General features: G+C 37.4%; 1 protein-coding gene across 2 annotated transcripts in view; it reads left to right on the forward strand.

Annotated features, from left to right (window-relative positions):
• ZFR (zinc finger RNA binding protein) overlaps positions 1–20,878 on the forward strand; it is a 47,821-nt gene extending 26,943 nt beyond the window's left edge. For both annotated transcript variants that reach the window (XM_080363015.1, XM_080363016.1), the window contains exons 9-20: positions 546–739; positions 3,376–3,495; positions 4,454–4,599; positions 4,977–5,139; positions 6,783–6,988; positions 7,219–7,369; positions 8,789–8,930; positions 13,768–13,865; positions 14,687–14,782; positions 17,765–17,876; positions 17,985–18,082; positions 18,496–20,878. In XM_080363015.1, coding sequence (XP_080219141.1) covers positions 546–739; positions 3,376–3,495; positions 4,454–4,599; positions 4,977–5,139; positions 6,783–6,988; positions 7,219–7,369; positions 8,789–8,930; positions 13,768–13,865; positions 14,687–14,782; positions 17,765–17,876; positions 17,985–18,082; positions 18,496–18,675 — 1,706 coding nt within the window. In that variant the 3' untranslated portion in view covers positions 18,676–20,878. The remainder of the gene's footprint in view (positions 1–545; positions 740–3,375; positions 3,496–4,453; positions 4,600–4,976; positions 5,140–6,782; positions 6,989–7,218; positions 7,370–8,788; positions 8,931–13,767; positions 13,866–14,686; positions 14,783–17,764; positions 17,877–17,984; positions 18,083–18,495) is intronic.
• The last annotated feature ends 3,937 nt before the right edge of the window (positions 20,879–24,815 follow it).

Here is a 24,815-nt window from a genome sequence, read left to right on the forward strand (position 1 = left end):
AGACATCCTTGTAAGAGTGAAAATCTAACGGTGGAAACTTTTTGAGCATGACAGATGGGAAGCAGCTGTTCAACAATAAGGTATCCAGCTCTTGAAGGAAAGACCTATGCAGTTTCAACAGTGAGAGTATGCTACCAGCTTTGTTAATAGAAACATTACAAGGTTTTGAAGTACTTTTTTAGATCCATTTACAAAAGAAAAAAGAGATTATTAAATTACATTTGCTGTGTTGTTCCCATTCAGTCATATCTATTTTAAAAAGGCATGAAAATTGCAATTATATGAAGCAAAAGTTTTTCTTGCTAAAATAAAAAACTAAGTATTTAAGTAACTTGAATGTTCTTAAACTTACTTTAGAAAAACTTAAATTGTATTATAAATATTCTAAATATTATAAATATGTTTATGTTTAAAATAATTTTAAAATATTGAGAATACTTTGGCCAGAACATTGATATTCACAAATAAAGTCTTCGGTTTGCACATCCTGTGTAATCACATTCTCATTTTATTAAAGTTAACAATTTAACTTTTTTGACTTCTAGGTGGCAATAAGCTGCAGACAACAGGAAGTAAAGTGGAAGAAATGAAATCAGCCGAAAGTGTTAAAACACCTCCTGCTGCTACAGTACAATCACAGGAAGTAAAAGCAGACACAGCAGCTGAACCAGTGACTCCCACAACTCTTGCTGCCTTGCAGAGTGATGTCCAGCCAGTGGGCCATGACTATGTGGAGGAGGTATTGATATGAAAATGTGCACTATTTTTTAACTAGTGAAAGCTTGTTCAACGTGAAACAGAATCACAGAATGGCTGAGGTTGAAAGGGACTGCTGGAGGTCATCTGGGGTCCAGTCTCACTCAGGCAGGGCCACCTCAAGCTGTTGCCCAGGACCATGTCCAGATGGCTTCTGAATATCTCTCAGGAGGGAGACTCCACCACTCCCTCGGCAACCTGTGCCAGTGCTCAGTCACTCTCACAGTCTAAAAGTGTTCACTTATGTTCAGAAGGCACCTCCTGTGTTTCCGCTTGCACCCATTGCCTCAGTTCCCGTCTCTAGGGGCCACCGGAAAAAGTCTGGCTCTGTCCTCTTTGTGCCCTTTCATCAGGTATTTATATACATCAAGCAGATGCCCCACTCAGCTTTCTCCTCTCGTGGCCAGCCAGTCCCAGCTCTCCAGCCCTTCTTCAAAGGAGAGATGCTCCAGTCCCTTCATCATCTTTGTGGCCCTTTGCTGGACTCTCTCCACTGTGGCCATGTCTCTCTTGTACTTGGGAACCCAGCACTGGACGCAGGACTCCGGGTGTGGCCTCACCAGGGCTGAGTTTGAGGGGCAGGATCACCTCCTTCGACCCACTGGCCACACTTTGTGTAATGCAGCACAGGACACCGTTTGCCTTCTCTGCTGCAAGGGCCCGTTGCTGGCTCATGTTCAACTTGGGTTTCCACTGGCACCCCCAGGTCCCTTTCTGCCAAGCTGCTTTCCAGCTGCGTGGCACCCAGCACATATTGGTGCAAGGGATTGCTCTTCTCTGGCTACAGAGCTTTGTACTTTTTCTTGTTGAATGTCACAAGATTCCTGTCAGATCCCTGCTCCAGCCTGTTGACATCCCTCTACGTGGCTCTATATCCCTCTGGGACATCACCCACTCCTCCCTGTTTTGTGTCATGAGCAAACTTGCTGAGGGTACGCTCTGCTCCATCGTCCGTATCATTAATGAAGGTGTTTAACCAGGACTGGACCCAGTTACTAGCCTCCAACTAAGCTTCATTCTGTTGATCACCACTCCCTGGGCCTGGCCATTCAGCCAGTTTTCGATCCACCTCACTGTATACTTATCCAGCCCATACATCAATAGGTTGTGTATGATGATATTATGGTGAGACTGTGTCAGAGGCCTTACTGAAGTAGACAATATCAGCTACTTTCCCCTCAACTACCAGGCTGGTCATTTCACCACAGAAGTTTATCAAGTTGGTCAAGGATGATGTGCCCTTGGAGAAGCCATGTTGACTATGTCTGATAGTTTTCCTGCCCTTAGTGTGCCTGGAAATGGTTTCCAGGATAAACTGCTCCATTACCTTCCCAGAGACTGAGGTGAGGCTGACTGACCTGTAATTCACAGGATCCTCGTTGGAGATAAGAATTCCAAGGCATTGAACCTGCAAAGGATTGTGCATATGTTTACAATTTTGTATTATACATGTTTCTTTTTTGCTTAGTGGGGCATTCGTCATATGGGTGGCCTGAGATATGTGGATGAAGTCTGATGTAAATTTTTCATGGTTTGCCGTTTTGTAATTGTTCAACTTAGTATGTTCAGGCTCCAGTTTAAAGCTGTGTACTCTTTGGAATGGAAGAACTTTGTTCTTTACCAAGCACAATGGTGTGTCTGTCAGAATTGAAAGTTCTAATCTGACTTCCTTCAGTTACTGCATGAACTTTTTGGCACATTTTGAGACAGGCTAACATTATCCAGGGTCACTGAATTGGATTACTTTTTGAATCAGTGTCATGGTTTGACTGAAATTGAGTTAATTTTCATCATGCAGTTAGAAAGCCTTCTTTTTCATAGCTAGCATGGTCATTGTGTAGATTTGGTTTGAGAACATTAAGCTAACACCCCAGGGCAGAATTAATGTTTTTCTTCAGGTCTCTTTCCAGTGGTTTTGAGTTGGAATTAAGATAGTATAAGAACTTACTACCATTTTAGTTGTTGTCTGGGAGCAAGGTCTTTCTGGGCTCTCTGTGTGCTGGTGGTGAGGAAAGAGGGCACGGATGGGGCAGACCCTGACTGACAGCCAGGCTGATTAACAACAGTATTCCATGCTATTAGCATCATGCTTCATATTTAATGAGCATCAGGTTTTCTGTCTCAGGGGACCCATTCTGGTTCTGCTCCATTTTGGTTGAGTTCCGTTAGGGAGTTCCTTTAGTTAGGCCTTTTCATGTCCTGCCATTTTGCTGTTGGCCTCTGGGCCTTTCTACCTTTTTGGCCTCTTCGCTTTCTTCCCGGGATCGGCTGTTCAGGACCAGGGTACTCTCTTCCAGGGACTGGCTGCTTGACCCAGACAGAGTTAGTGCAGAATTGCTTTGAGTGTTTCTTATTTTATATTTTATTCTTACTTTCGTATATTTAATTAGTATTATTATATTAATATTATTTTGTTATTTTATGAAACAGTTTTTATCTCAATCCATAAACTTCTTACTTCCCTTTTGATTCTGTCCTCTATTTGAGGCAGGTGGGGGTGGGGAGCGAGCGAGTGGCTATCTTAGCTTTGTTTGCTGACTGGGGTTAAGCCACAACCATCAGCTTTGTTTAAAGCAAAACAAAACACCAAAAGAGATGTGTTACAACTTTATTTTCCAGGTAAGAAATGATGAAGGAAAGGTGATCCGCTTTCACTGTAAACTTTGTGAATGCAGCTTTAATGATCCTAATGCCAAGGAGATGCACTTAAAAGGAAGGAGGCACAGACTTCAGTACAAGGTTAGTAGGAATGCTAATGCTTCTATCAAAAAATGCACTTGATGTCAGCTACCTGATTACACATTCTTCCATTTAAAGACTAGACAGAAGTAGGTACTCTGAGTAAACAGCATATAAAAAAAAGTTAGAGAAGTGTATTTCTTAGGGAGTATAGTTTTAAAGAAATAATGCAGACTGTGAAAGTATATTTTGTTTTTGTTTTTGTTTTTTAAACATTTTGAACATTTCTTTCAGGCAACTTTTGCAACATTAAAATATGCTACAATGTATGCAAGCAACAGTAGGTTTTTATCTTGTTTACCATTATTTTCAAAAAGTGTAAAATAGTAGTGCTCAATGTTTTCGGCAGAATAAACCATATAAACCCTTTATGGAGATGTTTGAGAAAGAAGTTTTGCAAATTTTTTCAGTCATGAATGAGATACAACCCTATTGACATATGGTGTGCTTTTTGATTGGAATAATCTGCTGTCATCCCAGGAGATAAAATTGACCTGCATAATCGTGAAAGGGATGAAAGAAGAGAAAAAATTGCTAGAAGATTTTATCCAGTAGATCATTAGTATGGCGCTATATGAGGGACCCTTCAAGGAACAGCATCAGGAAGCACACTGTAATTAAGATGAAATGTTTTTTCAGGCTATAGTGTACTCCTCCTGCTACGCAATGAACAGCAAATTACTTAGTAATTCATGTAACATTTTAATGTTAAATTCCTTTGTTCTCATATAAGAGGGAATTCATACTCTTTGTAATATATTGGTATTTCTTTCCTTTAGAATACTGAACGCAGGTTTTTCTATTTCAGCTACTCATTCAATGCAGTTCTAAAACTACATTTTACTCCCCTTGATTTTATCATAGACAGGTAGTGTTTGTTAAACATGTCAGAAGAACCCTGTAACCTTGAGATGGCAAGAGGAAAAATAGCATTTTATTCATTATTTTTCTCAACTAGAAAAAAGTAAACCCAGACTTACAAGTAGAAGTAAAGCCCAGTATTCGAGCAAGGAAAATTCAAGAAGAGAAGATGAGGAAACAGATGCAGAAAGAAGAATACTGGAGAAGGCGAGAAGAGGAAGAACGCTGGAGGATGGAAATGAGGTAATGTACTCTGTTTTATTTGTGAATGAAGCAAAGGTGCAGTCAGATTATCTAAAAGTAACCATACTTCTGTGGCTAATTATTCTGAATGCTTATTTTGGCAGCTCTGCACTGTGTTGTTTTAAATTAATTAGTCGTTATCCTTCTGGTATTTTTGTGTTCACTCCCTGTGAGGAATGCAGACTTATCAGAATTATTTTGCTATAAATTCAGAGTTGCTTTGAAACTAACCACTCATTTTAGTTACTCTCTGGAGTTCACTGGCATTTGCTTATGACTACTAGAAATGAGTTAATGAGAACATACAATAATTTATTTAGAATGGTTGCAAGTATTAACTGCTATATAAAGAGAACACTTTGATTGATGCACTTCAGGCGATATGAAGAGGACATGTACTGGAGGAGAATGGAGGAAGAGCAGCATCACTGGGATGACCGTCGCAGAATACCAGATGGAGGATATCCTCATGGTCCTCCAGGACCTCTAGGTCTGCTGGGAGTTAGACCAGGAATGCCTCCTCAGCCCCAAGGGCCAGCTGTGAGTTTCTTAACTTGAGAAGAAAAAGCAAATCATACTTATCAGGCAGCACAGCTAAGAATTACAAATTATTCAGTGCTACTTTAGTTGTTTCCAGTGTTTCTTAATACAGGATTTGGAAGAATGGACAAGAAATTGTATACTAGTGAAACTGTGGAGGTGGACCTGTCTTCCAAAATAAGTCCACTGAAATGACAAAATGATGCCTTGAAGACAAATATTGTTTCTTCTGAAACATAAATCACTCTGTATTTGTATACTACTTTTTATTTTATCTAATTGCTTTATACAATATTATTTAGCTAATTGTGGACAAATGTGTAGATAAAAAGTAGTTAGATCCTCAGTCCCAGAGGATAATGGTTAGTGGTGGGTCATACTCTATCTGGAGGTCAGTAATACATGCAGTACTAACGTGGATTTATCCTGGGATTTGGCTTATTAGCACCTTATCAGTGACCTGAAAGGTGGAGTGAGTGCACACTCATAAGGTTTGTAGCTGGCATGAAACTGAATCGGTTTGGAGTGGGGAGAAGAGCTGATACCTTTGATGGCAGGGGTGCCATCCAGAGGGACCGAGGTGAACTGGAGGAATAGACTAGCAGGAGCTTCATGAAATTCTACAAGGACAAATGCCTATTGCTGCACTTGGGAAAGAATAACCCCTTGCACAGATACGGGCTGGGGAGTGACAGGCTGGGTAACAGCACTGCTAAAAGAGACCTGAGGATCTTGGCAGATAGGAAGCTGAACGCGAGTCAATATGTGCCCTGGCAGCAGTGAAGGCAAACAATGTCTAGGGTTATATTAACAGTAGTGTGATCAGCAGGTAAAGAGAAATTATCAGCTTTTATTAGACCCACACTGCAATACTACATTCAGTTTTGGGCTTTCCACTACAAGAAAGATGCTATAAACCGTAGCAGGTTCAGTGGGAGGCTACCAGGATGGTCAGGGGTCTGGAATGCATGCCATGTGAGCGGAAATTGAGGGATCTGGGCCTATTCAGCCTGGAGGAGAGGTTCAGTGCAATGTAATAGCTTTATAATAACTGTATGTTATAAAGGCAATGGAGCTGGGCTGTTCACAGTCATGAGAGGGTGAGATACAACCAGCTTAAGCTGAGAAAAAAAGAGGTTCAGATTGAATACCGAAAATATTTTCTTTTCACACAGATGTTGTGCAACCTCCATCTTTAGTTTTCAAGAACCAACTGGATAAAGTCCTGAGCAACATTATGTGGTCTTAAAGCTGACCATGGCTTGGACAGGAGGTTGGACTAGAGGACCTCCTGAGGTCCCTCCCTATTTGAATTCTGTGATTCTACAAAAGCAATCCTAATACTTTCTTTTGCAGCAATATGCAAGTATTTCCCAGATGATAGACAATACGTATTTACGTTGGGCAGATTCTTCTGATCCTCGGATTTCATAATTTGTTGAATTTTGATCTATTTTATGTTTTTTCAGATGTGATTGATTGTAACCAGTTTAAGTTGTTAAGGACACTTAATGTTTTGTTACATTTCAGTGGTTTGAGATTTGAATATTCTGTTGTTTAGCGTGTTGGGTTTTTTGTCCCTTATGATTTGTGAACTTGGGAGCCTACCCAAATTTCAGAAATACTCTTTTTCATCTCTTTAGCCTCTACGCCGACCTGACTCTTCTGATGACCGCTATGTGATGACCAAACATGCAGCTATATACCCAACAGAAGAGGAGCTGCAAGCAGTCCAGAAAATTGTTTCTATTACTGAGCGTGCTTTGAAACTTGTTTCTGACAGTATGACTGATCTTGAAAAAAGCAAGAACAAAGAGGGAGATGACAAAAAAGATGGCAGTAAAGACAGGTAATTTTTAATTACTTTTGGAGTATTTCATAATTTGTTTCTGAATTTTTTTCTTCCGCTATTATCAGTGCTTCCAGGGATTCTCTCCTCTTAGGGTTTTGATGTGGTATATGTCACTATGGCCTCGAAAATATGTGGAATACTCTTATTTTATTTCACTTTTCTGTCTTTAGGATTAGTTCTAAGATTTTTGTATTATTTTAAATGCAATTTTTAACTATAATTCACAGAGCTTTGAAAGGAGTTTTGCGAGTAGGCGTTTTGGCTAAAGGTTTGCTACTTCGTGGAGACCGAAATGTTAATCTTGTTTTGTTATGTGCTGAGAAGCCTTCTAAGACATTACTCAGTCGTATTGCTGAAAGTCTTCCCAAACAACTTGCAGTAAGTAGAAGTTAAATTTTTTTATTTTAATTTTTGTAAGGATACTGTAAAAATCTGTCCTCAAGTCAAATGCCTACAGGGCTGACTGTGCCACGTTTCATAGCTCAAGTTCAGTTTCTTTCAATTTTCTGAGTCTTTGCATCTGAATTTGGGGACTATGCTGCATGTTTTGCTTTCTGTATATTGTGTCCATACAAGTGTCTGTGTGTAGTGTCACTCATCATATTAACAGATTTCATTTAACTGGGAAATAGAAATGAACAGAAGAAAAACTATTATCCAGTTACCAGCAGTGACAGAGGTAATTCGTGCAGTGCTAGAGGCAGCTTTCTGCCTGAAGATCAGGGTTTTCCATGTCAGTCTGTTTGTACTTACATCTGGTTTCCAATTTATATGTGTCAATGCTTTGTACTTCCATAATGAGTTAACTAAGTTTTTTGTGTTTGGTTGGTGGTTTTATTTTAATTTGGCCCTTAAAAAAAAAAGTACATGTAGTCCTAGACCATTCAGCAGAATTCATATAAAGCATTTTCTATATTTCCACAAGAAATAAAGTTTCTGCTGAATAAAGCCTGTCCACCATAATTACAGAATGCTTGTCACAGCATAAGTATTTCAGTACTCTCTGGTAAAATGTTTGGCAGAATCAGTAACATGATACAAGCTTTAGCAAGATAAAATTGATTAGAAAATCATCTTGAATATGCTTTTGTTGAAGAAACAGAACAGAAGAAAAATTTAAAACTGCACGTCTTGGTCTCGCTTTTGTGGAAGTCATCATCCCTCTAGTTTGTGGAAGAAGGTGACAGACGTGGCTACAGCTTCCTTTTGGGGATATTTAGAATTATTAAACCTAGTTGCAAGAAGCAATTCAAAGTAACTACCTCATTAGTTACTCTTACATTTTTTTCCCTGGTGTTTATCTTGCCCTTTTATCCTATAATGTTGTGACAGCCAAGTATAGAATGTACCCAGCAGTAGCCATTGTGTAACTGCTGGCTTGAAGAACAACTCATACATCTTTGTGCTTTTTAAAGGCTCCCATGTTCCAATGAGAAACATGTGCAGCTGACATTGAAGTGGCACTGAGATTTTCTTTGTCTCAAACACTGTCAGGATTCTTGTTATGTAACTTAGTTGTATGTGAATTTCCTTTCTGGGTTGGTTGGTTTTTTTTCTTTTGCATGCTTGGTGACTGCTGTGTATTTTCACTAATGGAGACCATGCAAGTCCATATATACATATACATATATATATATATCTTAATTGTGTATACTGTACTTTCTTTGAATATAGAGGTATCTCCTTCATATAATTATATTGTGTTTCTGTCTTTCTGTGAAAAACACTATGTTGAAATTCTTCCCGATGCTTTTATTTGACATGTGATAATGGAAATTTCTGTTTCTCGATATTTAGGTAATAAGTCCTGAGAAATACGATATCAAGTGTGCAGTGTCAGAAGCAGCAATAATTTTAAATTCATGTGTGGAACCCAAAATGCAAGTTACTATCACACTGACATCTCCAGTCATTCGGGAGGAGAACATGAGGGACGGAGGTTGGGAAGTTGTTAAAGATGTTACTTCTTTTTCACCTGTTTATGTTTATCTATTCTGCTTAAGATGGCATTAAGGTCCTGGAAGGCAACATGCTGGCACATATATTTGATCGAAACCTTGTTTTTCTACAACCAGTCTTGGTAGAGAACAGTTGGTTAAAATAAATGCGTATATGATGTGTTTATTTAATTTGTAAAATTTCTAACTTCACGTCCAACCTCAGCTTTCTGGAAAAGGTACAAACATGACTATTTTTTTCCTCTCTTTTAAAATTACATGGAAAACTAAGTATTTTAGAACAAGTGGCTATAAAGTGGCTTTCTAGAGCAGCCTTGCCCTAAGAGATTGTGTGGTTTTAGGAAATCGAATAATAGGGTTTGGGGTTTAAACTGGGTCAGTATTACTATCACTTGCACATTCCAAATAGCAGTGCCACTTAAAATGCACTTTTATACTTTGATGGTAACAGTGCTTCTCACTTTAAAAGACAATGTGATTTTTTCCAGCTTTCTGAGGTTGCTTTTTGGTCTGGAGTGCTTTTTGAGTGTATTTAGGCTCCTAGTATTACAATCGGTCTTCTATCCAACTGGCAAACCCAGACTAGTACAGTAAGAAATGGCTTTGTCGTTGAGCTGAAGCAGAAGGTGGAGCTTATAAATCAATTCACATTTCTGAAGTCCATAGTTTCTCTGGTGCCAGCAGTGTTGCTTTAGGGTCTGTTCTGTAACACTTTCAAAGCTCCAAAAGCTTTTAAGCCAACAAGCATGATTAAATGTCTGCAGTACATTGGTTCTTTTTGTTTACGGGTCAGATAAAATTAACTTTTGTTTCCTTTTAATCCTGTATTTTCATAGTTGAAAGAGATCATGGCAAACAGGGTTCTGGTGTTTGACAGTGAACCTACAAATGGGAAATCTGAGGCTACTTTAACACTTACATGCAGGTTGAAAAAATATGTATGTGTGTATGTATACGTGTGCTTGTGTATATACGTACTTATAGAAGCCACGCAGGTTTTTTTTATTTCATCTCATCATTACATGTCTTCTAAAATACTTGAGACTTCTATATTGCATCAGTAAGCGTCCTGTAGCTGTGCAAGCAAGCTGTGTTAACCAAGTTGTCCTCCATAATCAGAAAAATATTTCAAGATGCATTCTTGGTTTGGATGACTTCTGAAGCATCTGCAGGAGTGCTTTGTACATGATTTTTAAGATGTGCATAGTATTCCTAGCTATAAAGGCTTTCTAAATGTACTGGCACACCCAACAAATTTAGTTATTTTTTGACCATCTAACTGTAACATGACCCTTCGTTTGTCTGTGCTGAATCAGACTTCACAAATTATTTAAGTTTAATAAAGAATACTTTAATGTAAAATATTTGATTATCGAATTAGATTAACCACTAAATGAAATGTTTATTTCTTAATATACTGTGCAAAAGTGCAATATCAATTCCTGCCACAATACCTTCAATTAAGTGGTTTATGGCATAAAATTCTATTATGTGGACTAAAAATAAATTTCAAATTACTGCCATCAATCCCTTAATTTATGCCACCTAAAGGAAACAAATCTGTATTTTGTCTGACCCACACTTGAGTTAAAATGATCATTGTGAGTTTATTCACTGCTGGATGCAGTACTGCCTCTAGGCAAGCAAAATCAAGTTAGATTTCTCTTCAAGACACTGAGCAGTATCAAATGGATGTGCAGAAAAGTTCACTTTTTGAAACTAGAGCAAATAGAAGATGGAATTGCAAATTATTGCAGCAAAGAAGGCCTTACTACGAAGACTACTGCTTATTTGCTGCAGAGTAACAGTATGTGTTTGTGTTTTTTCTTGCTGCAGCTTGTTATGCTCTGTGTCTTACAATGGTTTAAAGTTTTCATTTTTTTTTAGCCCGCTTGGGGAGCTAGTTCAGGTGATAAGGAAGGCTTTACCGGAAGAACCAGTTTGAGTAAAGATGAGACTGAGACTTGCACGTGGAGTAGAATCATGTTTGATGTGTAATAACCCCATTACATGATAAAAGGCTAAAAAAAAATACAGTTAAATAAAATTGTTAACCGCATAGCTACTGTTTCTTACAGTATTGTGCGTTTGACAGTTTACTGAATCAGATGCATTGAAAGTTCTCTAACCCCTGCTGTGGAATCTTTCCTTCAGCAAACAAAATGTACATACCTATGAACGCATATATGTGTGCGCGTGTGTCTTTTTTCCGTAGCTAACAGCCCCGGTCCAAAGCCTTCTAGCAGAGGGACTTGATTCCTGTCAGGGGTTGCTGCCAAGACATCGGAAGGATTTTTGACCAAGGTTTTCTAAAGCTCAGTGTCACACCTGCCATGTTTTACAAAGGGAGGGGGTTTGGATGCATAGTCCTAGCATCTGCTGTTACTTTGTGTGTCGTTTTCTTTTTTTTCCTTTTTTTTTCTTTTTTTTTTTTCTTTTCGTCTTTGTCTCTCTCCTAGAATTAAGCAGTGTTCACACTAGTCTTGAAATAGTTGACTGGGTAAAATGTATTTCCCATAATAAAACTTACTGAAATGGATATACCTGTTAACTTTTAACAAAGAGGTAGTGTGGACACAGCATGTCTAACTGAAGATTAACCCCTTATATTTAGGCCAGTAATAAATTAAGTTACATAGGTTAAGAATTTGTGCTTGTGTTTCGTAAATCAATTCAGTTTTTGTCTTAGCTTAACAGGGTGGTATGTTAGGCATCTGAATTTAGTCAAATAGCCTTTAAGGGGTTAATCCTGAAATACGAAACAGATGCAAAAATCCACAGATTAAATATTACAAGGGTTTCCTTGAAACATTTTTTCAGTCAATGTATTCTCAGTGCAATAGGTGCCTTGGCAACTCATGGCTTTCAGAGTCTTTCTAAGTTTCAAGGATATTGATGTGATATCTGCCAGTAGCACATTTTAAATCGATATTTCCAGCACGAAGATTCTCTTCTGTGCATTTAAACTGTAATTCTTTGTAGTAAAATTGTTTTCCAAATTGAAGTTTGATGTCACCTATTTGCATATTAGTTTCAGAAGAATGTAAATAATTAACTGATTAGGCTGCTAGGCCCAGCAACCCCTATTTTTATTTTTAATTTCTCAACCTTACTTTACCACTTTTTTCCTGCTGTGGGTTTTTTCTAGATGCTCTCCTTGTCTCTAATATCCAGATAGTACTTGTTTCATCAGTTATCTTACCTGGCACCTCTCTTGTATAGGCTTGGGTTTGGTTTGGTTTGGTTTTTTTTTAAAGAAAATACTGTTCTAAATGTCTTCATTTGCTCTGTAAATGCCTCGTTAGTGCAGGTTTTAATCTTTCCACTTTAACATACAATCCATAAGTTGTGTGAGAAGATAGCTGTGTTCTTCTCAGCTTCCTTCTTATCTTGAAGTCTTCCCACTTTTAGCCCTGTGCAGAGCAATGGGACTATCCTATAAAAATGCTCAAGTATGAATGTAGTACTTCAGATTAAATTTTATAATTATATTGTGGAGTTGTACCACCATGTTCATGCATGGCTTTTTAGCTCTTTATATAATAAAGTATCCTACTATTTATTTTACATTTGTGTGAAATAGATGGTTTCAGAGCTGTCTTTCTGCAACATCCCTGACAGCTTGTCCTTGCAAGCATGTTTCATGAGTCTCAATATTTTTTTTTAATTCTCTGATTTACATATATTTATATCTTGCTGGAGTAAATTATGTTGTTCCTTAAAGCCAGCTCCTGTGAAATGAGTACCATTGAATGAAGGCTTTTTGTTTCATCTTATATCTTTCTGCTTAGCATCAGCTATGCTACCAATATACTTTGTTACTACCCACAACAGCCATTTTCATAATTAGTGAAACAACTTTTAAAGTTGATCACTGCATTATATCAGTACAGTTTTTAAGTAACCCAAGGATACCATTTAACATTATTCAGTGGTTCCAGTTCCATTGGGAAAACCACTTCCAAAAGGGCCTGTTGATCTCTTTGCTAACAAAGCAATTGGCTTGATAATTAAGTCTTCTTCTGAACATTTAAATATGCAAGCTCTACTATATTTTCTTTGTCTTTCACATGTTCTGCTTTGTCTTTTATACTATTCCTTGCTTTTCTTTTTCCTGCTGAATCTTAAGTAAAGCAGTCCCTTTTCAGATGCTGCTTTGCATCCTAAATTATATTGAAGCACATATATTATGGGTTGAGGAATTTTATTTATATGAGTAAGAGAGAGGGTACTAGAAAGTAATAGAACTCTCTAATATTGAAGAACGCTTCACATTTCTTTAGTCAGGTTTTTAAAGCAAAATAATCTCAAGTTTAAGGTATGATAAAAATAACATCACTAAACATCCAGTGCTTTTAAGATTTGTTATACCTGGTTTTCAGAATAGGTCCCAAATAACACGTGACCATTAAAATTGCCAAGAAACTAAGTTTGAATGTTTCTACTTGGTTAAAGTGGATTTTTGTGTTCCTTCTGTCTTGTGTTCTCTGTGCTGGTGCACTGTGTCCAACCATCCTTCCTTCAGTATTTAATTTTAGGTGATACATGTTTTTCCAGTGTTAGCTTAAATAAAGAAGTACCACGCATTGCATAATCTGCAGTGCATTTGAAAACAAAAGTATTATACACTGTTGATCTTCCCATGGGGTTGATGCCTTACTCCTAATTGAGTGGCTTTTGTTGAACATTTACATTTGTCGTTCAAGGGTTTAAACTTTAAATGGCATGTGTGACATTGAAGCTACTTTAAGGAAGTGTCTTGCTCACCTGGTCAAACACCCATTCCTCACTGCATTTTGCCAATTCAATCCATTTTAGATGTAACCTCGGGTATGGTGAAAGACCCACCGGACGTCTTGGACAGGCAAAAATGCCTTGACGCTCTGGCTGCTCTACGCCACGCTAAGTGGTTCCAGGTTCGGAACATCATTTTACTTTCTTCTTGTAGCCTTATGAGAGATTAGTTCAGTTGCAATATAAATGTTTAATTATGTGAAAACACTCAGTGTTGTTCATGCTAATAATACTTAATATTTTTCTGGTCCCTAAATTTAAATGTAGAAGGTTGAGTATGGAGGAACTGCTTTATGCAGTTGTTGCTCATTTGACGTGATTTTTTTTTCCTGGTCATTGAGAAGGCGATGTTGAAAGTTTGACTCGCTTGGGGTGATCATGTGTTGTATATTTGTTATATATTCCATAAGGCTGCAGAGTAACTTCGCTTTAAATAATGGAATATGTGTTTAAAGCTTTGTGTTTAGATTTAAGACTTTGTTTCCTATATCTTTAAGTGCGTTAAGTGTAGGGAATGAAAGGTGAGAAGCAACTGTTTGGTTTAGTGACTTTGCATTCGGGCAAAGGCACAATAAAGAAACCAAACAGATTCCCTTGACCTTTCAGTCTCTATACCTATTTCTTAGATCTTTACTTTATCCTTTTCATTTCTAATATAGAAAGATACTGTATTTATTGTTACAAGTGAACATAGGTCAAAGTGTACAGGGGATCAAGAAACGTTATTCTTGTATAACCTGTGCACTTTGACTTCTACCACCTTAAATTACTAACCTTGTATAAAATACTGCTGTAAATGGCGGCTCATGGAATAAAGTTGTAGAATTATTTGTTTCAATCTTGTATCTGAGCTTCCATTGAACAGTGGTGTTTTAGTCTTTCAACAAGCCCTATTTGCTAAAGGGGCTGGGATTAATTAATTTGATTTTGTATTGCTCTCAAGGCTAGAGCTAATGGTCTGCAGTCCTGTGTGATTATCATACGTATTCTTCGTGACCTCTGTCAGCGAGTTCCAACTTGGTCTGATTTTCCGAGCTGGGTGAGTAGTGTTCTGTTGAATGAGTCTTTTTAATACACGTGGTGCTGCAAGTAAAGCATAGGGAAGTGTTAGCACAGTTTTTAGATGTCAACTTTTTCAAAAAGTAATTTAGGGTTTGGTTCATGTTTTTTCGTTCTTTCTTTTTTTCCCAACATATAATCCAGAGTGCCTCTAAAAATTTAATTTTCTGAGGTTGTGTCATTTGGAACTGGGATTTTTTTTTTTTCCCCCAAAGGAATTTTCTTGTTCTTTCATGTTCTTTGTGGGTATCGTTCATATTCTAGATTTCATCTTTTGTATTTTCCATTCTTTTGTATAAAATAATTAATTTTTTTCTAACCACCTACTCTGAATTGCTTGGGGTTTCCCAAAAAGTATTTAAAACAATGTCAGCCGTGCCCAGATAGTTCTACGATAACAGAAAGACTACTTGAAAGAACAAATCACAGTAATAGTAATTCCTGTGATCATTCATATGTCCCTTCCACAAGGTGAAATACTACAGTACTTCAGTGCTGTCCATGGATGTGTCATCACTAGCATTTGAGTCACTGGATTGTACTGGGTTATCTCTCTTACAGACAAATATTCTTGGAGCATTTCTTTTGCACTGACTATCTTAAATGATGCTCTCCAGAAGTGCAACTCATGCTCCAAACATCAACAGAAGTTCAATCTGTGGACTAGACAAAGTCAGTCTGAAACAAAATCTCTGAAACATGGATCGTGTGGAAATAAACTTAGCTCTGACTGTTTTGTTTCATAGTCCAGGTCCAGTTGCACTGTGCTGCTTCCTTTTCAGTTTTGGCAAGAAGGGTGTTAACATTGTCAAGACAGTGTGACCCATTAGCGTTATTTCAGTGAGAAATGCTTTACAATTGTGCTAAGCTTGCAGACAATTTTATTAAATTACTTCTGATAATATTTACGGCTTCTAGAAAAAACTGTGGAGCAGTTATTTCTGGGTTTTAAATATTTAAAGTAAAAAAAAAAAAAGACAGTTTCGGTGCTACATTTCATGAAAGATACACTGTACAGATACAGCTTAAGAGAAGCTAAGTATGTAAGTGCCCTCTCAACATCACTTTGATACTGAGCTGCCAAGGAATAAACCCTGGTGTACTTTCAGAAAAGCATCCTTAGAACTATTGCAACACACAGCAGGTACCTGGGTGAAGGACAAGGAATGTTGTTTCTTGTTTCTTACATTATCTAAGGCACATCCAGAAGGGAAGAGAGGTAATAAAGCAGAGTGCCAGGCCGAGCTGTGTCTCAGTTCTCTGCAGAAGTGATTTCCTGATTTGTTCCTCATACCTGGTGCATTGTCAGTGACATAGATCAACATTGAAGTCTATGCAGTCAGCTGTTCTTCTGGCCCGCTGGTAAAGTCTTACTGATAAAAACAATGACAGAATGAAAATGGTGATTCCACATATATGTAATTTCTGCCAGTCACAGATGGAATTTCATAGATTTAAAAAAATGTATTTTTCTGGATACATAACTTCTCCTAACCTGTGGGCTAGAAGCATGTTACAAACCAAAGAGATGCCAGAGCTTTTCAAAAAGATCCTAAGTAGCTGTAAAAATAGATGGTAATAGGACCCTAGTAGCACCTTCTTTACATACCTAAAAATAAAAATTAAATTAGAATAATTTTGTCAAGTTCCTACAAGTTAGAAAGAACTATTATTCAAGTTTGATTTTTCAAACTTGAAATCCATCCTTCTGTACACATAAACATGAGGGCATCATAATTCACGTTTTCGTAGGATTAAGTTGTAGACTTTAGTGTATTGTATGAGGATCCAAAAGAGCTAGACTTCAAGAAATGCAAAAAACTTTATCTACTTTTTTTTTTCCTTTCTGCTGTATTTTGCTTCATACTTGAAAATAACTAAATTACTGTTGCTAAATCCTGAGTGATACAATGGGAGTATGGAAATACCATGCTCAAGAACTGACATTTGTCAGTTAAATGGAGCTAAAATGAGAAAGAATGGCTCCCTTATTGCAGGATTGTAATCAACACTGCCTGTAGTTATTTGCATGCATCAGAATAGGCCTTTACGCCGGGAAAGTAAAAATAAAAGGCAACAGCTGAACAACTGTAAACTGGATGGGGAGGATGAAAAAACAAGCTCCTCAAAACAAACCACCAAAAACCAAAAGAGACTTGCTGGAGGATTAAACTTGCCAAAGGGGTAGTACTGAAACATCCATTTGAAGCTGGGGTAAAAGAAAACGCTATTCTTTAATTTTGCAAATATCTTTTGTAGGTTTTTCTGGAAAAAATAGTGTCTAATAAAAGTAAACAATGGAAATATTCACAGAAAAAAATCCCAACATTTGTAATATAGTTAATTGTTTAAGCTATTTTAACTAATATCAAACAATGTATCAATTTAGAAACCTGTTTATCATAAAGATTTCTTTGCACTTGTTTAACATCTGAGTTAGTGTTAGCCTATATCTATGAGAGAACGTCCTGCTGAACTAGTAACCACTTAAACGTTAAAAGTTAAATTTTTGATGCTCTAAGTTTCTTGTAGAAAAAAGATTACTTTCTGTAGCATTGTGTGAATTTCATTTTATACACTGTGTGTTGCTTATTCATGTTGCTGACAGATTAAGGTGACCTACCATGTTTCATACTCTCTTTAAAAAATGGCTGTACAACTTGTCTACCTGCATATGTAGGCTACTACTGTACACATTTCTCCAAAACTTTTGAACAACTTGTGATGAGAAGGAGCGCATCAGTATTCAATGTTAATCTTGCACCAGGTTTCTTTTTATTCATCTTTATAAAATATCTGATTTTTTTTCCATTTAAACTGAAAGTGTTCTAGAATGTTTAATATTCAAAATATTCAATATTCAAAACTCCAAATTCAAAAGTTCTGTATTGAACAACAGCAGCAGTATTTTCTGTTTTAATCCATCTTCTAAAATGACTGGATTTTCTTATTGTTGGTCTAGGCTATGGAGTTGCTTGTGGAAAAAGCGATTAGCAGCGCTACTGGACCTCAGAGTCCTGGGGATGCACTGAGAAGAGTTTTTGAGTGTATATCTTCAGGAATCATCCTTAAAGGCAAGTTGCATCTGACCAGTGTCTGTATGTTCATTTTAACTAATTAAAAATCTCTAATCTTGTTTGAAATAAGGTGGAGATGTGCTGCTAATTAGTATACCATTGTAGGTGGTCCTGGCCTTTTGGACCCTTGTGAAAAAGATCCTTTTGATACACTTGCTGTAATGACAGATCAGCAACGAGAGGATATTACTTCGAGTGCACAGGTAAGGAAATATATATGTGAAGTAACTAAATTTGATGGCTGATTTTTGAGGTGGTTTTTGTTTAGTGATTCATTTTTCATTATTGTTGTTAGTTGGTTGGTTGTTTTGTTTTGTTTAATGGAGCTAGATGGTGGACACAACTTTTCCTGGCGAGCTTTGGCTACTTCAGTGCAAGTCCGGCAGCTAAAACACATGTATGTTATTTTAAAGCTAAGTTCATGGACTTTGTACCGAAGCAGCAAATGTAACATACACATTTTATTATGTTTACTTCATTGAGGGATGGAAGAGGGGATAACGAGAGCTAAGGATAATATCATACACCGCTAATGTTCTTCATTAATTGTTCGACAAAGTACTCAAAATTTACATTTGTTTCTAACAGAAGTTCCTTCTTTCTACCCTTTTTCTAGTTTGCACTGAGACTCCTTGCATTCCGTCAAATACACAAAGTTTTAGGAATGGATCCTTTACCACAGATGAATCAACGCTTCAACATCCATAATAATCGTAAAAGAAGAAGGGACAGTGATGGGGTTGATGGATTTGAAGCAGAAGGAAAAAAAGACAAAAAAGATTATGATAACTTTTAAAAATGCTTGTCATCAGTGCTAATGTCAAAGGTGATAAAAAGTCCATTTGTTGCCTTGCTTTTACTTCATTCATAATAGTGTCTGTTTAAAACATCCAAAAACAACTTGGGAATTACGTTTGGAAGAGAACAACCTAGCTCTTCTGTGTGATTCTGAATATTTTAATGGATGTACTATACCAGACAAATTATGGATGGAGAGACTGCAAATGGAAACTCTGTCACAGGAAAAAATAGTTTTCCCTCATTGCATTTCTTTCAATGTGTTGCTAACTTCAGTAACTTTTCTTCTTTCATTTTGATCTTTTTTTGTTAACAAGTGCGTTGTCTTCTTATCTTTACTGTATTTAATGCAGCATTTGTGCTTTTGTTGCTATGTGTATTTTGACTTTTTATTTAGAAGTTTTGTGTTTGCCCTTGACACTAGCTTTATAAGTTACTTTGGTTTAGATAGTATAAACTGTTCCCCTCCCAATTAATATCTTACAGAAGTTTTTTTTTTTGTAAAGTGAGACTGCAGGATTATATTTTATTTCTAAATGTGAAGGCGTTACAACACATAATTATCCTGCCGTTTGAGTGCTCAGAATTAAATGTTTTTGCCAATCTTGTGGCACTTGTCTCCTTAGTGTGATATAACGGTGTAATTAAGACAAATTTGTGTTAATCTAATCAAGTTTGCTGTTAGTTGTGCATTAGCAGTATAAAAGCTAATATATACAGTATGGTCTTGCAACAGTTTTACAGCAGCTGTATAATTGATCAAAGTTTTGCATGATGTTTTTTTGTTTTTCATAGAAGAGCTTTTAAAACTATAATTTAGGTAAAATGCGTAGATCTTTGTATGATTGACTTTGTGACATAGGAAGGCCAAAAAATAACTTTCTGAATTTCTTTTCTCAACATACAAGCAAAAGCGGGCATTTCCCATTTAGACAAAGTTAGTTATTCTTTTCAGTCAACTTTGTCAATAAGATATTAATGCCTCTCAGCCCTTAAAATAAATGTTTGTCATATCAGTGCCTGTGAGGTTATTCCTGATAGCTATTCCTGTATAAACTTTCCGTGATATTTTTCAATGATTCAAATTTAAAAAGTGAAGTATTACTGAAAAAGTGAAGGTTATAAAAAAAAAATCCCAGAAAATTATTTGATGTGGCCATAGTGTATGCTTATGTCTCTTTCAAAAAGCTAAATATAGCAGTGGTGTAAGTAAAAGCTACATCATACTGTTGATGTATGCTCTGGTACACAGGTGTGATTTGTTGTCACAGCACTACAGTGGAATACACAGATAAAAGCTAAAATTTATTAAATTACTAAAATTCATTATACACTGGAAACGGAAGTTTCACTCATTCCGTTCAATGTGTATTGTGCTTTGTTGCAAACCCATAAACCACAGATTAACATAGACTAACATTCTGGTAATTACTTTATCAATGGCTGTAGGAGACTATCACACATTACAAAGATCATTTGTTATTTCTGGTACTGTTTATTAAAAAATGTTTTTGTTCCATTTTGAGGTCAAATTTATCTTTGACCTTCTTAATATGTAACTCGTGGAGTAAGGGGATATTTCTGTTTGCAACTTGTACTGCTAACAGCATGGGCCTATAGAATAAAAATACAATATTTTAGAAAAACAGAGGGTGTCTGAAGACTTGAAGAAAAAAATTAATACAATGTTCTTCATGCATCAAGAGTGCAATTTTTGAGAGAGTGGTTATTAGTGGTTACCAAATGAAAGGAAAGCTTTCTCATTGTAAGAATGGTTTCTTTCTAATTTCAGCATCAGAAACATAGAAAGCAGAAATGCTTTAAAGTTACTTTAAAAAAAAAATTACACTTGTTTCTGTTGTCCAGTCTTGATTCATAGCTCCAAGCATATGCTTGTTTTTAGTCTTTCTTTAAGAGGATATTTTGCTGCCGTGATGTCTAGTTAGCCATTACTATTTATTTTGAAAGCTACAGGTGCTATTCATGTGGCTTATTCAACTCCATACCAAAGTTTCTTTCCTCATAAAACAAACTTGTCTGTTCAGGCATGTGACCCTAAAATTTAGGATTCAAAAAAGTCAAAGATGTGTTTTGGATTTCCTGTATTTTTGTTCTACTGGCCTTTAACTCTTAACCAGTTTCTGGATCTTTTGAAATATTGTATACGTAACGTGATTCCACATTAAACATGAAGCTGTGACCATGAATTTTGTGCTGCGTGTGAAGAGTGAATTTGCAGTTTGTTTCCAGTTTTCCTGCCCGTTTTAATGGGCAGTTTTAGGTAACTTCTGATTCTTGTTAATCTAAGAAGAATGGAAAAACAAGGTTTTAAAAAGTGCAGAGCTAGCTTTGATTTTAAAGATTACATTGTTCACTTAAGGAGACAAAACCAAGACAAAGTAATCAATTTATGAACAAGTAATAATTTTCTTGTCTTGTGTTCTGGTAATGCTAGTGGTTTACTAATCAGCAGTGTTTGGCTCTTTTTCCCAGCAAAGTGTGTACTAAATCTCAAAATCCCAGACACCACGGTCATCATACACAAAAGAGAAATGTACACAGCAATAATTTTCCCCTCAGTGCTCACCTTAGCGGAACAGTTTGTGAAAGTGTGAGCTGTGGTGTTTTGAAGCCTTTTTCAAACTTTCACTTGTCGTCCTAGTTTATGAGTGTGTCCTGTCTGTGAGCACTGTGGTTTCACATGGACTCCAGTACAGAGGTATTGCTGGAAATTAAAGTCTGTTGGACATAGTCCATCAACTTCTTGCCCTATTACAAAATTCTAGGTGAGCTGTTAATCTTACAGAGCTATTGAATGTGATGGGTTCATTTGCTGCTTCTGTCTCTAGGCTTATTTCACTACTTAAAAGTGATTTAATAGTACTTAAAGCAGCTGTACCTAACAACTTTCTGAGAGTTGGAATCAACTTTAAATATTTCTACACCAGTTTGTGTGCATATTTAACATTCTTTTTGCTGGTTGAATATCTGCTGGTCATTAGTCTGTTAAGTATTCACGCAATGCTGAATTTATTTATTTATTAAACAATTAAAACTTGTTTGAACTACCCAAGTGGATTTTAATAGTATAGCATTAATAAGGTGGGGGGGAAGAAGTAGTAGGCACAATCTGCGATCTGTTTTTTAGCATTTACATAGTAGGTTTACAAAGAACAGTGACAGATTCAACAAAAACATCTCTTTTCCTTCTGTTTGTTGGTTTGTTGTTGGTTTTTTTTTCCTCTGACAGCTGTAAGCTGAAGCCCTTTCTAGCCAAAAAGGCTAGCAAATTAAATTTCTCCTGAGACATTCTTTTATAAATCTTACCAACAGTTCTTTTTTCCTTCAATGTGGTGTTTCTCAGCCTCTCTAAAGAGATATCTAGTCTTGGGGAGGAAAAAAAAAAAAATCGAAGGGGTGCCATCTACAGAGTTATCCCAATGGTTTTGATTTACATCCAAATAAAAATCAGGCTTCATTCTGTAAATATCTGTTAATTTGTATTCTCACATTTTGTTCCACTTTCTAACTTGGATTATGAAAATGTGTATCTAGATTCTGAGTACTAAGATAATTTTGCTGTTGTTTATTGAACTGCATTCTGATGTTTTACAGTTTGCATTTTAAGAAACGCTGCCCTAGTAATTCATGACGAGTGTAAAGTTCCTCACAGGGTAGAGGCTGTTGTTTTTCACTGGTACATGACTGGTAGCTGTTGCTGGGGATTTTATCCCGTACAGTGCACACTTCCCCATTTATCATAGCCTTAACATATCTGCCTTAGCAAGGGTCATCATAAGGCTTGTTGTCTTTAATATGTGTGCTTTCTTAAACTATTTTGCAAAGCCATGGCCATGAATATTTATTCTGAAGCCAGTGATTCATTTATCACAGGGTAGTTTAAAGCCTATCAGCTTTTCAAGGCTCAGCCTAGCTTCAATTCTTTCACATGTTGTCTATATCAGTCCTAGTTCAGGCTGATATCCTAAATCCAGAGAAACATAAAATGGCATCAAGAAACCTCTGTGGATTTTTGAAGTTTCTCTGTATTTAAAAATCTAAGATTACAGAATGGAATAACTGACCAAGAGAAAACAAAACACTTTTTCTACAGCAAAAGGTTACTTTGGCTTTAAAAGGGAGACAAAAAGCGTCTCATTTCTGCATGAGAATCACAGACCTTGCTCCTTATGTAAGCTTTTTTCTTTCATTTTCGGCATGCTGCATCATGTTTGTGTTAATTGTATGCATATATAATTAGGAAGTTCTGCCAAAAATATATAAGACAGCATTATCACAGGCTTCGCTGCTGCCATAATTCTAAATTTGCCGTAGTCTGCTGGTTATACAAGTTAATGTTTTCTTACCAAGACAGTGAGCTGAGCTGCACTGCTAACAATGCAAGTGAGAACAATATGGGTGAGATGAAGGTGCTTGTATACTTGGGTTCACTGTCATTTTACCTGTTTCTGGGGTGCGTGCTGCCCCAAAAGGGGACGGATTTCTCAGAGGTCCAGGCCCATGGCTGACAGTGCCATGTGGGTAGCTCAGTATGACTTGGTACATCTAGAGTGGCACATGTTTAGGTAACTATGATGTACTTAACACATGAGAGAAAAGTGCAGGTGCTTTTACAAATTTGAGCCAGTGTGATCCAGAGTGTTTCCAGTATAGCAAAACTTAAAGAAGGTGGGATAATCACGAAGAAAGCATTGTGGTATCAACAATGGAGCGTGCATGACACATTTAAGTGCCTATGATAATTAAATGCCATCCCAATTTCTCCCAGTAACTTCAGTAATTTTTTAAAGTATGTTTTGTAAGTGGAGGGGGAATAGAATAGCAATAGAATAGTTCAGTTGGAAGGACCTAAAATTACAATCTACTCCAATTGCCTGACCATTTCAGGACTGACAGACCTGAAGTTACAGCAGGTTTTTAAGGGCCTTGTCCAAATGCCCCTTAAGCACTGACAGGCTCGGGGCATCGAGCACCAGGAAGCCTGTTCTAGTGCATGACCACCTTCTTGGTAAAGAAATGCTGCCTCATGTCCAGTCTGAACCTCCCTGATGTAGCTTTGAACGTTTCCCACGTGTCCTGTCACTGGATCCCAGGGAGAAGAGCTCAGCACCTCCCTCTCCACATCCCCTCCTCAGGAAGCTGTAGAGAGCAATGAGGTCCCCCCTCAGCCTCCTTTTCTCCAAACTAGACAAGCCCAAAGTCCTCAGCCATTCCTCACAGGACATTCCTTCAACATTTCTACCAGCTTTCTTGCCCTCGTGTCGACATATTCAAGGACCTTCACATGCTCATTAAATGCTGGTCCCAGAGCTGCACACAGTGCTCAAGGTGAGGCCTCACCAAGGCTGAATCCAGCAGGACAATCACCTCTTCTGACCACTGGTTATCCCATGTTTGGTGCTCTGCAGGATGGGGTTTCCCTCTTGGCTGCTGATCATGTTGAGCTGCTGTCAGCCAGCACCCCCAGGTCTCTTTCTGCAGGGCTGCTCTCCAGCCACTCCTCTCCCAGTCTGTACTGGTGTCCAGCATTGCGCTGTGCTGGGTGCAGAATCCAGTATTTGCAGTTGTTACATTTCATCCCATTAATCATTGCCCAGTGCTCCAGTCTATCCAGATCTCTCTTCAAGGCAACTTGCCCCTCAAGAGAGTCAACAGCACCTCACAGACTGGATCATCAGCAAACTTGCCACTGGTGCATTCAATTCCTGCATCCAGATTGTTGATAAATTCATTAAACAGAACTTTATTTCCCTTTATTTATCATATGGAACAAACAGCTTGTTGCTGGTTGTCACTCCACAGATTTTCATTCCCAAATGTATTGTTTCTGACAAAGTGTCCTGTTTTAAGTTCGTTGTCATTTTGTGGTCTTTCATGGAACCAGGGGCCCACACATTTTAGCAGGAGAAGGCCTGCCCTTCCCCAGCCTTTTTCCCTTTGATGGTCAATCACATCAATAGCTGCATTTTTCCAGTGAAAAGTAGTCTTTGAGTGAATTACAACTTTAGGAAGAGAGAAGAAAGTGTGTGTAGGGGAAGGTATCAGAAAGAACAGAACTGATTAAAGCGGTCCAACTGAAGAAATAAAATGAGGAAGGCCCTTAGATAGCTACAAATC

Source organism: Nesoenas mayeri (genome assembly GCF_963082525.1).
Source record: "Nesoenas mayeri genome assembly, chromosome: Z".
Classification (NCBI taxonomy): domain Eukaryota; kingdom Metazoa; phylum Chordata; class Aves; order Columbiformes; family Columbidae; genus Nesoenas; species Nesoenas mayeri.